The 13816-nt window shown below is 42.4% G+C and overlaps 2 protein-coding genes across 10 annotated transcripts in view; one reads left to right on the top strand and one right to left on the bottom strand.

Annotated features, from left to right (window-relative positions):
- CPNE3 (copine 3) overlaps positions 1–10586 on the bottom strand; it is a 72361-nt gene extending 61775 nt beyond the window's left edge. Inside the window, exon 1 of one of the 2 annotated variants that reach the window (XM_058275694.2) lies at positions 10285–10586. The gene's annotated coding sequence lies outside the window, so the exon portion shown is untranslated. Of the gene's footprint in view, positions 1–307; positions 658–10284 lie in introns of those variants that run through there. The other variant, XM_058275693.2, reaches the window with a different exon arrangement.
- The window catches only part of RMDN1 (regulator of microtubule dynamics 1), a 63918-nt gene continuing 60466 nt past the window's right edge, over positions 10365–13816 (top strand). For 7 of the 8 annotated variants that reach the window (XR_011645645.1, XM_004474750.5, XM_004474749.5 and 4 more), the window contains exon 1: positions 10365–10494. Coding sequence is in view for 6 of the 8 variants with exons in the window: in XM_004474750.5 (XP_004474807.1) it covers positions 10366–10494 (129 nt within the window). In the remaining 2 variants the exon portion in view is untranslated. The remainder of the gene's footprint in view (positions 10495–13816) is intronic. The other variant, XM_071207893.1, reaches the window with a different exon arrangement.

The raw sequence follows: 13816 nt of genomic DNA, 5'->3' as shown, positions 1-13816 counted from the left end.
GCTAGGCCCGGGCGGCCCCTGGCGGCCCAGCCAGAGCCCCGAGCCCGGGCTGCTCGCGGAGACGCCCGCCCAGCCCGGGCCTCGCCAGGCCGCCGACCTCGTCCGCAGCGGGTCCGGAGCCGGACTCGACCGAGCCCCGGCAGCGAGGGCCCAGGGCGCCTGCCCAGGCGCGGGCCGGCGCCGCCGCGCGGAGCCTGCGGGCTCGGATTCTCCCTTCCGCGCTCCCCGCGGCCCCTCCTCCCAGTGGACCGATGGGTTGCGGGCCCCCGTCCCCCAAGTCCTGGGGCAGGGAGAGACCCGCACTCACGTCCGGGTTCGGAGGATGGAGGTCGGGAGAGAGTCCAAAACACCCAGGCAGAGTCCGCAGGATCGCCCGGGCCGCCCCGGATTCACAGGAACCTGGGGCAGGACAGGCAGAGGGGCGGGGTGGGGCGTGGGGCGACCGGCGGGGTGGGGCGAGGGGCGGGGCGAGGGGCGGGGCGGGGAGGTGGGGCGGGGCGAGGAGCCGGGCGGGGCGAGGAGCCAGGGGCGGGCTGGGGCAAGGGACGAGGGGAGGGGCGGGAAGGTGGGGCGGGGAGGGGCGGGGCGAGGGGGATAGGAAGGGGTGGGGCGAGGGGCATGGGAAGGGGTGGAGCGAGGGATGGGAAGGGGTGGAGCGAGGGATGGGAAGGGGTGGGGTGGAGCGAGGGATGGGAAGGGGTGGGGTGGAGCGAGGGATGGGAAGGGGTGGGAAGGGGTGGGGTGGGGCGGGGAGGTGGGGCAGGGGCGAGGAGCCAGCGCACACTCCGCCCACCCAGGAGTCCAAGCCGCGGAGCTGCTAAACTCCTCCGAGTTGGCACTTTAAGGGTAGTCAGGTCATCGCTTGCTTACCGAAAGCCCAAAATTGATTTTAGGCATTAAAATAAGTTGCTTGGTGCATCCAAATAAATTCCAGGAGGATTAGAAAATTAAAATATCTGAGAAAATATATGTCACTATCTGAAGTGAGAAATACCTCAGCATAAAAGTAATGAAATATTAGTTATTAATCAGACTTATTTAGAGTGCTTTCAATATGTTCACTACCAGGGACATTTTACATCCTTAATTCCATTTAATCCTCACAACGATTTTGTGATGTACATAATGCCATTATCCCCATCTGGCAAATGACAAAACTGAGTTTGAGTAATTTGAGATTTTGTAGGTAAGTGGCCTAGTTGCTTAAAGTCACAAATTCCACTGAGTAAACTAACTACAAAGCACCATGCTTGACGGATACATGGTGCTGCCTCTGACTAAACATGCAACTGTGGAAAATATTGCTACATTTGACTGCTTGAAAATTTAGAACTTTTGCCTAAGAAAAATAGGTACAGATCAATAGGCAGACAAACACATTGGAAAAAATATTTGTCACAAACTGACAAAGAGTTAGTATCTTAAGTTCATTGAAATTTATAAGGAAAAAAAAAACATCCAATAGAAAAATAGGCAAATAATTTCTTAAATTGCAGAAGGGAGAAGTGGATGTGACTCAAGCAGTTGGGCACCTGCCTACCACGCGGAAGGTCCTGGTTTGGTTCAGTGCCTCCCCAAAAGAAGACAAGTACACAACCAATGTGTACTTGTATCTTTTTTCATTGAAATTTGTATCTTAAGTTCATTGTATCTTAAGTTCACTGAAATTTATAAGGAAAAAAAAACATCCAATAAAAAAATAGGCAAATAATTTCTTAAATTGCAGAAGGGAGAAGTGGATGTGACTCAAGCAGTTGGGCACCTGCCTACCACACGGAAGGTCCTGATTTGGTTCAGTGCCTCCCCAAAAGAAGACAAGTACACAACCAATGTGTACTTGTATCTTTTTTCATTGAAATTTGTATCTTAAGTTCTTTGTATCTTAAGTTCATTGAAATTTATAAGGGGAAAAAAACATCCAATAGAAAAATAGGCAAATAATTTCTTAAATTGCAGAAGGGAGAAGTGGATGTGACTCAAGCAGTTGGGCACCTGCCTACCACACGGAAGGTCCTGGTTTGGTTCAGTGCCTACCCAAAAGAAGACAAGTACACAACCAATGAACACAGACATCAGGCAATGAGCACAAACAATGGGGGAGGGGGGAATAAATAGAATAAATTACAAGCGAAATGAAGAAATGTATAATTTCATAAACAAAAAAAAAATCACTCATCAAATTTTTAAAAAATGGAAACCAAATTTTTTAAAAAATCATCATCTCAGTGAAAGTTACGATTCATTCATTTATCTATTCAGGAAATATATCCTGAGTACCTACATAAGCCAAGTATTGTTCCAAACTTGTGATAAAGCAGTAAGCAAGACAGACAAGGGCACCTGTCCTAGAGGGCAAACAAATAAGTTATTAAGAATGAATGAGGGAAACGGATGTGGCTCAAGCAGTTGGGCTCCCATTTAGCATATAGGAGGTCCAGGGTTCGATGCCCAGGGCTTCCTGGTAAAGTCGAGCTGGCCCACATGGTGAGCTGGCCCACATGGAGTGCTGCCCCGAGCAGGAGTGCCAGCCAACACAGAGAGCTGGTGCAGCAAGATGATGCAACAAGAGACACAGAGGAGAGACAATAAGAGATATAGGGAAGAGGATTTGGCTCAACTGATAGAGCATCCACCCACCATATCGGAGGTCCAGGGTTCAAACCCAGGGCCTCCTGACCCATGTGGTGAGCTGGCCCACACACAGTGCTGATAGGTGCAAGGAGTGCCCTGCCACACAGGGGTGTCCCCTGCATAGGGGAGCCCCATAGGCAAGGAGTGTACCCTGCAAGGAGAGCTGTCCCGTGCGAAAAAAGTGCAGTCTGCCCAGGAGTGGTGCCACACACACAGAGAGCTGACACAGCAAGATGACACAACAAAAAAGAGACACAGATTCCTGGTGCTGCTGACAAGAATGAAGTGGACACAGAAGAACACACAGTGAATGGACACAGAGAGCAGACAATGGGTGGAAGGAGGGAAGGGAGATAAATAAATTTTTAAAATAAATAAATATTAAAAAAAAAAAAAAGATGTAGCAGAACAGGGATCTAAGGTGGCGTAAGAGAACGATCTCTTCTTTCCCACTCCAGAAGGTTGGTTTCTAGAGCCGCCTAATGAGAATACAAGCAGACATAGAAAAACACACAGTGAATTGGCACAAAGAGCAGACAATGGGGGGCAGGAGGTGGGAAGGGGAGGAATAAATAAATAATACATCTTTAAAAAAATAAAAGAATGAATGAGATGATTTCAGAGAGCCCTAAGTACTATGAGGAAAATAATTCAGGGTGATGTGATAGAGGTCTTGGGAATGAAGTGAGCTTATGCAGACTGGGGAGCAGGAAAGGAGTCAGTCACTCAAGGATCCGAGGGCAGAGGAGGGATAGCTAGCAAAGGCAGGAATAAACGTAGCAGGTTGCAGTCACAAAAATAAGACCATGATGGCTGAAGCATAGTGGGAAGGGGAGAGGAGAGGAAGAGAAGTGATTTGTTTGTCTTTACTGAAGTTGTTGGTTTTATTTTTGTTTCTGTTTTTACATTTAAATGAAGGTTCTCAGGTAACACTAAATTGCAAGTTTCCATACTTTCCCAATGCATGGTATCCATACCTAATCTTGTAGGCTTATCTCATCCCTAAATTAGAAAAGGAATGGAAACAAGGGGGTGGTTTTGTACTTTTAGTTTCTATGACAGTTTGAAGTTCTTTTATGAATCCCCAAAAGAAAAAGAATATGTTCTTTGAACTAATCCATTCCTGGGGGTTGGAGCCCTTTTGATTGGACTACATCATGAGGGTGAATTTCCACCCTGTTGCTAGGCAGAGCTCTGCTATTTTGACCCAGACATATGAGAGAGGGCTGCAGGAAAATGGAGAAGCCCCGAGAGGCTGAGAGGTCCTGGAGTCAGGAATTAACAGAGCACAGAGGCAGGAAAGAGACCTCAGAGGGGGCTGAGCTGCTCCTCGAGACCATGGAGCAGCTCAAGACTGAGGAGACAGCCCTGCCATATGCCTGATCATCCACAGCTGAACTGCAGGAGACGGTGAACCCTGGAGGGAAGGCAGGGACCTCAGCATTGATAGCCTGCCATTGCTTCACCGTGTGACAGGACCCCAGGATCTCCAGTAACTAACTTTGGTGAGAAAGCTTCTCTGATGGTGCCTTGATCTGGACATTTCACAGGTAAGATTTTCCTGTAATAAAATTCCCATTATAAAAGCCAACTCATTTCTGGTACTTTGCATCAGCAGTCCTTTGACTAACTAAGACAGTCCCCAATAAGCAATTTCTCATTTGAACAGCACATATCATAACTATTCAATGTACCTATTCATTCTCCTCAACTAGAAACTTAATTTCATTCTACTTTTGTTTTTATTCATTCACCAATTTATTCAACGTGTATTGAATGCATATACCAGGCTCAACAAGGTTCTAAAAATAAAAAACAAATAAGTGTGGAATTCAATACCTGGTGGAAATTCAAATGTTTGTTAAAATGAATGGGATATATGCAAGGCACTCTCCTGGGTTTTCTTTGACATTACTGGCTTCCTTTGTTCGCCTTTGCATTTTTATTTTGGTCACTAAAGTGACCAAGGCTTAGTTCTTGGGCATGTTCCTTTTTCTATCTTCATTCACACCTTGGTTACCTCTTCAAATCTTTTTTTTTAAAGATTTATTAATTTTATTTAATTCCTCCCCTCCTCCGGTTGTCTGTTCTCTGTGTTTATTTGCTGTGTCTTGTTTCTTTGTCCGCTTCTGTTGTCGTCAGTGGCACGGGAAGTGTGTGCGGTGCCATTCCTGGGCAGGCTGCACTTTCTTTCGTGCTGGGTGGCTCTCCTTACGGGGCACACTCCTTGCGCGTGGGGCTCCCCTATGCGGGGGACACCCCTGCCTGGCACGGCACTCTTTGCGCGCATCAGCACTGCGCATGGGCCAGCTCCACACGGGTCAAGGAGGCCTGGGGTTTGAACCGCGGACTTCCCATGTGGTAGACGGACGCCCTAACCACTGGGCCAAGTCCGTTTCCCCTCTTCAAATCTTAAACAGCTTTAAATTCTATCTATATGCTGGAGGATACCAAAACTTCCAGATTTTCTCCCTAAAACTCCAGATTCCAACTGCCTCATCTATACTTGGATATTGCATTGTTGTGGCAGAGAAAAGTCAGGTGGCTGTGGTATTGAAGGCCAGGACATGAGAAATCTCTGAGAAAGAAGATTTATTAACAGTCAGCTGGGCCTGGCAGATTTCTGTTCAAAAAAACCAAGCCTGGAATAGAATTTCTGGGTCCCTTTTATACAGATGATGTAGGAGTAAGGAATCAAATGGTGCTTTTATGCAAAAAACACTTTCTTTGTTAGTTTCTTCGAATTTTATGTGTTTGTTTGAGTACCAGATAGGTTTTGAATTAACATATTCCCCACATTCCAGGTAAGCTTGAATTAACATATCCTCCACATTCCATCTGGATGTAAGTTTGAATACACATTCCGTCTGCATCCTCCCTGAATATACAAGCCTATAGAGCCTGTATCACTTAATTGGCTTTCCTGGAACCAGGCATACTTGGATATAGAATAAGATAAGTTTGAATTCATGCACAGGCCATGTTAGTGTTAGTTATCTGTTGCTACAAAACAAACTACCCCAAATTTAGTGGCTTAAAACAGCAATAATCATATTATTTTTACAGTTTCTGTGGTTCAGGAATTTGGAAATAGCTTTCTTGGGCTATTCTGATTCATTGCCTCTCATGAAATTTCAGTAATTTTGTGGCCTGAAATTACTGAATGGTTCACTTCCAAAGTTGTTCAATCACATGGCAGGTAAACTGATCCTGTTTGTTGGTGGGAGACCTCAGTTCTTCCCCATTTGGGCCCTAGCACAAGAGTGTCCTTGTGCTTGAGTGTCCTCATGGCATGGCTGCTGACTTCATCCAGGGCAAACAAACCAAGAGACCAAGGAAGAAGTTGCTATGACTTTTGGGACTTAGCTTCAGAAGTGACAGAGCATCACTTTTGCATTATTCTATTGATCAGACATGCCAGCTTGATTTAATGTGGAAAGATACTCCACAAAGGAGTGAATATCAGGAGATGAGGATCACTGGGAGCCATCATGGATGTCTAAGCCTTTCAAATCTGTCATAGACCAACAAAAGCTCCTGATCTTTTTCTCCAAGCTATCCCTCCCACAGGCTTCCCTATCTCAGTTAATGGCAAAGCACAGTTACTTGGGCCAAAACACTTGGAATCATCTTAGACTCTCTTCTCTCTTATGCCACATCTGGTCTACACTGTCAGTAAATCCTGTCAGCTTTCTATCCAAATTCTGACCACTCATTCCTTCTAGCCTGATCTAAGCCAAGCCCAATTAAAATCCAAGCAGCCTTTTATGCAGAAATGGAAAGGCCATTGATCAAGCTCATAAGAAATGGCAAGGGGCTTTAAATAGCCCAAACCATCTTGAAATAGAAGAACAAAATGGAGGACTCAACTTTCAGATTTCAAACCTCCTAGAATACAGGTTACCATGGGCTGGAGTAGGGGTAGGGAATGGGAAGTTAATTCCCCCATTAATAAGGTACAGAGTTTCTTGGGTGTTGGAAAAGTTTGGGTAATGTATAGCGGTGATAGTAACAGAACATTGTGAATGAAATTAACACCACTGAATTATATATCTGAATGTAGTTAGAAGTGGAAATTTTAGGTGGTATATATGTTTCTAAAATAAAAATTAAAAAAAAAAAACAACTATAGGACTGTACAACACAAAGAGTGAACTCTAACGAACGCTATGGACTATCATTAAGAGTACAATTACGGGGAAGCGGATGTGGCTCAACTGATAGAACATCTGCCTACCATATAGGAGGCCCAGGGCTCAAACCCAGGGCCTTCTGGCCCATGTGGTGAGCTGGCCCACGCACAGTGCTGCCACATGCAAGGAGTGCCATCCCACATAGGGGAGCCCCATGGCAAGGAGTGCACCCTGCAAGGAGAACCGCCCCATGCGAAGAAAGCGCAGCCTGTCCAGGAGTGGCGCCACACACATGGAGAGCTGCTGCAGCAAGATAACAAAACAAAAAGAGACACAGATTCCTGGTGCTGCCAAGAAGCAGACAAAGAAGAACACACAGTGAATGGACACAAGAGAGCAGACAATGGTGGTGTGGAAGGGGAGAAAAATAAATTAAAAAAATAAAAATAAAAAATAAGAGTACAATTACGCTAATACCTGTGTGGTATTAGTATAAAGATAGACATATAAATAAATGGAATAGAATTGAGAATTCAGAAATAAAACCATATATCTCAGTAATTTGTTTTGCAATGCGGGTGTCAATTCTACTCAATGGGGAAAGAATAATCTCTTCAACAAATAGTGCTTAGAGAACTGAATAGCCACATGCAAAAAAGAATGAAATTGAACCTCGTTTTAGTTTGCCAGGTCTGATATAACAAACACCACAGATTGATTGGTATAAGCCATGGGAATTTGTTATTTCGCAGTTTTGGGGGCTGGAAGTCCAAAACCAACTGGCTATGACAGTTTCTCAGACTTTCTGCATTTTTAATGCCCTTTACAGTTTTGAGGGGTGCTTTTTGTAGAATGTCCCTCAATTAGGATTTGTCTAATGTTTTCCTTATCATCAGACTGGTATTATGGTTTCTGGGGAGAAGGATCAGAGCATGTCATTTCATCACATCATATCAAGGGTACATAAAATCAACCTGATCTACAATGGTTTAGTTTCTTTGGTAGCTCAAGAAAAAACCGCACAAGTTGGCTTAAACAATGCGAGTTAATTAGCTCATGGTTTTGAAGCTAGGAAAAAGTAAAAATCAAGACATCATCAAGGCTTGTGAACCCAAAACCGGTGTTCTGGGGATCTTTGCTTCTTGACTTCTCAGTCATGTGGCAATGTACGTGCGACCTCTTCCTTCTCTTCCCAATTCCACTGATCTTCAGCTTCTTGCTTCCTCTGACTTTTTCTTTGTCTGAATTTCATTCTGCTTATAAAGAGCTCCAACAATAGGATTAAGACCAATCCTGATAAAAGTGGGCCACAAATTTGAAGTAATCTCATCAAAAGGCTCTACTTACCAGGGGGTCATACACCCAGGAATGGAGTAAGGGCATGTTTTTCTGGGGTAGTACACACAGCTTCACACCACCAAAATCTTGATTACTTGGCTGAGATAATGTTTGTTAGGCTTCACCATTTTCCAGAGGAGAAAACTGAATCACAAAGAACTTAAGTGACTGCCTAGGATCACATAGTAAGTAATGGAGCCAGGATAAAACTAGGCAGTCTGACTTCAGACCCTACACTATTCTATCTTCTTACCTCAAACTCATTATGTTCCAAACTGAATCCATCATCTTCTTCCTTCAATACCTGCTAATCTTTCTATGTTTCCTATTTTTGAGTGTGATTTAGGTTCTCAGTTGCAAGCAACAGAAACTGAGACAGGCAAATTTAAAGAGAAAAAAAATGTATGTGTGTGTGTGTATATAGAAAGGGAGGGAGGGAAGGGGGGGGGAGAGAGAGAGAGAGAGAAATATGATATGGTGCAGCTCCCAAATTTGCCAGAAAGTTTGAAGATACAGGCTTGGAATGAAAAAAGCTAGTCATAACCAAACCATACCAGGGAACTGGCCAGTGAGGGCACCACTGCTCCTGCTGATGAGCACTAAACACGGAAGCTTCATGTGGCACTACAGTACTGGATCCTGGGAAATACAGCTGCCACCACTGTCAGTGCTTGAGAAGATTCTATCCCTGCTCCTTTGAATCACTAGCTCTACATTCAAAACCTGGGACAGGTGCCTCTGATAGATAACAGCTTAGGTCACATATCTGCCCCCTAACTGTAAAGTTGGCTGAGAAAATGAGTATACATTGTTCTCAATTTCTACACTGGGAAGCAGGTTCTGCATCCTCCCAGGTCTCATCAGTTGGAGAATTCTCTAAACTGAGAAGAGTGTTCATTTATTGGGCAGCCAAAAATGGTGAATCATCACCATCAGCACAGTCATCCAAACCAGAAACCTGCATGTAATCCTTGACTCCTTCCTTGCACTTGCCACATCTAATGGGTTATCGGTTATGGTCAATTCCACTTCCTTAGTGACGCTTAAAGCCTCTGCTCTTCTTCCAGACTATCACTAATTTAATTGAGTCTTGGGTAACAGAAACAGTAAACCAATTGCAAAGAGTTCTTTGCATCCCATTCTCAGCATTGCTCACAGAGTGAAATTCCTAAAACACAAATCTGATCATTTATATTTTCTCTTAAAAATTGACTCCTATTCCCATCTTGGCTCAAACTTCACTTCATTCCCTGACTCTCTGGTACTGGAGTATTATTTCCCTCTCTTGGTTTATATAATCTCAGGACATAACTTCAGCACTTTTTTGTTTGTTTGATTTTTCATTAGATTTTTGAGAAGGTTTTCTCTTTTCTTTAATGGAAGAAGTTGTGGATTTACAAAAATCATGCAGAAAGTACAGTTTCCCATACCTCTCCTCCTCCCCCTCATAGACACAATGTTTCCTTATTATCAACACTTTTCATTAGTGTGATAACTTTGTCACAATTGATAAAACAATATTATAATTATACTATTAACTATAGTCTATAGATTACATTAGAATTCACTGTATTGTTCTGTTCTACGGTTTTAAAAAATCTCATCACTGTTTTTTATCTTATTTACTTTTGTATCACCCTCAGTATTGTGGGTTGGGTTGTAGGGCAGGAATTTAAATGCCTAGAATTCTGTGCTTGGCTGATACTCTAAAAATGTTTGATGCATGAATTAAAACGGCTTAGAAACTTCTGCAAGAAGCTGACATTCTCTAAGAATGGAAGGCATTTTAGCAGTGAATAGGATATAGTCTGTATGATGAGCTAAGGGGATCAGAGGCTGCACATAAAGGCAAGCACAGTGATCAGGGCCCTCAGAGAAGGGTAAATGAATAGCTGATTATATATACATAGACAATGCTCAGCACAAACATAACACTAGGTATAAATATGATGTACTTATATATTTATGAAAGAACTTTGCAGTTTCCCTCCCCTAGAAAAAAATGAACAAGAAACGTCCCCAGGAACAGCAGCAGCAATTGCCAGAAGTATTAAACAAGCGCAGTCCACTCGGCGAAGGCGTGGAAGGGCCACAAACATCCCTTCCCAACGGCTATTTCCCGCCCCCAGAACCTCCGGCCGGAAGTCGGAATCGGCCGGAAGCCCGCGGGAGCAGACCTCACCGGAGGACGTCGGCGTCTTTCGTTCCGTCCTGCTGCGTAGCGACCTCAAGGGGTGAAGGGTGAGGCCCGCGAGGCTAGGTCATGGCGTTGGTTGTGCGACTGTGGCACTTCCTTTCTTCGGGACGAGGCACCGCCCTGGGACTTGGGCTCCCAGTGGCGGCTGCGGGCTGCCGCGGTCGGGGCGGCGCCTGGCGACTCCATAGTTCCAAGGTACCCTTGCAGTCTGGCGCCCGCTTCTCCCCCGTCCCCACCGGCTGGCTTCAGGCTCCCTCCCGCCACTCTCCCCAGCCCCCGCCTTCCCCGAGCTTGAAGGCCCCGCGCCACTTTAGGGGATGTGGTGAATTGAGGAAGGAACTCAGGGTCAAGTGTGCCCGAAACGCGGTCCTCCCATTTTCGTGAGCCTCTGCTCTGGGAAAACAGGCGGCGTGAGGGTGGGATCATTGACTCTTCACGTTCAGTGAATGCCAGGTGCGCGAAAAGCCCTTGAGGCTAGCTGTCAGTCTACCTGACTGTTCAATACGGTCTCCGAAGGATAGATTTTGATCTATTTAGGTCTCTTTTTAAAAAATAATGATTTCTTAGTTGCTTTGTTTTATTTGCATAATGTCAAGGAAGCATGTCGGGGTCCCGGATTATCGTCCACATTCTGGCATTTGCTATAGACTTGGTTATAGCCCTGAAAAGGGATGCAGAGTACTGGTGGGTACTGGTGCATATGATATATTTTACTTGAATGAAATCTTTATTATTTTAAACACTAAAATACACATTTTGGCCACCTGCTATGTTCTGAGTTATTACTGGGAATGAGGTGTGATCTTTTTCTTGCCAAGAGCTTATAGCCTAAGGGAGATAACTTAAGATCATGCAGGCAGGAGATGGGAGGAATACTAAATATAAATCTAGCTAAACTCAGGTTTCCAAATGAGAACGTTGGTGAGTTTAAAGTCTCATTATAGTGAGGTGAACTTAGTTCAAATGATAATTAACATTTATGAAGGGCCAACTATATGCTAAGCCCTGTGTTTAAGCATTGCATTTAATCATATCTACCCCCAATGAATTAAGTACTTTATTTTAACTCCCTTTTATTTTTTAGAAGAGGAAATTGAATAAGGTTAAATAATGAGTGAAAGGTCACACAGAAAAATGTTGGATTTATGGCAGGCAGAGCCCAGGAGGTTCATATAGCCACTTAAACCAAGGAAGCAAGATAGAACAATGATGGAAAAATCAGTACCAGGAGGGACTAGAAAGAATGTAAGAAATAAAATTACAATCTGAGCCACCGGCAATAATGAAAATTCTTTCCATCCTCTAGGTATATTGAATTTTCAGGGAGTTGAGCTATGTATCATACCAGTTTACCAGTTATTCACGCTTTTTCATATCCCTCATTGTTTCTGTTTTCCTTTTTCCTAGGGCTTTCACTCAACGCAATGGGGATAAGTTGAGTTGAAAATATTTATTCCTTTAAAGTATCCAAAAATTTCGGACTACTTCTGAGTTGCTGAGAGATTTTGTTTTTCTATTTTTTTAAATCTGTATTATAAAACATGCATCTCTGGACATTTATCTTCCATGAGTTTTTTTTTTTTAGAAGGTACCAGAGATTGAACCCAGGACCTTGTACATAGGAAGCAGGTGCTCAACCACTTGAGCTACATCTGCTCCCCTCACAAATTCTTACTGAACATTTAACTGTGTGCCAGATTCCGTTCTCTGCTCTAGTCCTTGATCTTACAGACTAAAGGGGAGGACAGTCACTAAACAAATATAATGAGTATGAATCTTAGGGGAAAAAAGAAAGTACAAGTGTACCTAACTTGGTTTTTTGGTTTTTTGCTTGTTGTTTGCTCATTATTTTTGTTCCTTATCTGCTCATTGTTTGTTTTCGTTGGGAGTTACCAGGAACTGAACCTGGACCTCCCATGTGGGAGGTGGGTGCTCAACTGCTTGAGTCACATCTACTCCCCCCTAATATGGTTTTGAAAAGAGGGAGGTGAGAGGTGTGAGCAGTCAGATATGAAATCTAAAAGATGATTAGAAGTTAATTAGATACAGGGAAGATGGGACAAAAGAGTATTCCATTAGGACAGTAACCTGACGCAGGCCTTTAGATAAGAAAAGGTAGTATTTTTGAGTAGTTGAAAGTTTGGCTGAAGCCTGGAGAAGGAAAATAAACTGAAATAAGCTGAAAAGTAAGGCAAGCAGCAGTGTTTTAGTTATCTATTACTTCATGACCTATTACTCACAAACTTAATGGCTTGTAACAACAAATGTATATATTTTTTCTTCATTTAATCAAGATTTGTTTCAGTGCCTGGAAACATTCAGACTAATCAAAATGATACTACTGTAATTTCTTAAAATACATAAATACTTCATGTAAAACTTTTTGAAAATGTCAATACTATGTCCTAACCTCTAATCAGCTCACTGTCTGATCTTCAAAAACAATGGCTATTTAAAAAAAACACAAGGCAAAAATAAAATATCAAAGAACTTTCATGTATTTTGAGGACATAATTAGCAGCAAGCAATTAAAATAAATGCACATCTGTTTTTACACTTTACATGTTTAACTCTGCTTCATAATGGAGGCATTTATTCAAGTATTTTATTTCTAGCATTAAATTATGTTTTCTAAGTATTTTATAAAGAAATGAGAAATGTGACAAAACTTTTACTTGCCACAAAGTCATACACTGTAAAGTAAAATACAACCAAATTAATTTATTCATGTTTCCCCCCAATCCTATATACTATATACTTTATTCTGATTCATTTATGCAGGTTGGGAAAACTGATTTATAGTTAGTTGTTTTCATCTTTAAAATTACCTTCCATATATTGTCCCTCCTTTCCTGCAACTCTGGTGCTAAAGTAAACAATGATGCAATGTACTATTTCAGGAGCCCAAAGAAATCTGTAACCTTAATTTTCCAAATGACAATCTCAAATTTCTGCCAATATAAACAAAAAAGACTCAAATAGCCAAAATAGTTAACAGGAAGAGAAATGCATGAGAAGAATATTATTTAACTAGAACTTCATTATTTTATGCTTTCTCTCCAAACTACAGGTACTCTTTATTTTATTTTTTATTATTATTTTAAACACAGGCACTGTATACTGGCATTAAACAAACTACAGAGTTCATATTTTCTCAAGAGCATAATAACATGAAAAGTAAATAACTTTCTAGCTCTTTCATAGATTAATTGGCTCTTAAATATTTTTAGAGGAGGGAATCCCAAGCATTTTATGTTCTTTAAGAAACTGGTATACATAAATGAACTGCTATGTGTTCAATTAAATATTGAAGAAACCTAATGAAGTTTTTTTTTTCCCTAAAAGTACATTGCAGTTATACATGACAGTCACTGTTCATATAGTGAAAGGATGAAATGGTAAAGATAGACTCATTCCCCTATAAGTGTACAGTTGTAAGCCATTCTAAATGGAAAAAAAAAAAAAATTAAAAACTTGACACTGACAATCATTTAAAGGAAAAAAGAACCAATCAAGA

This window comes from Dasypus novemcinctus, chromosome 14, assembly GCF_030445035.2.
Source record: "Dasypus novemcinctus isolate mDasNov1 chromosome 14, mDasNov1.1.hap2, whole genome shotgun sequence".
Classification (NCBI taxonomy): domain Eukaryota; kingdom Metazoa; phylum Chordata; class Mammalia; order Cingulata; family Dasypodidae; genus Dasypus; species Dasypus novemcinctus.
This window is presented reverse-complemented; position numbering and strand designations above follow the sequence as displayed.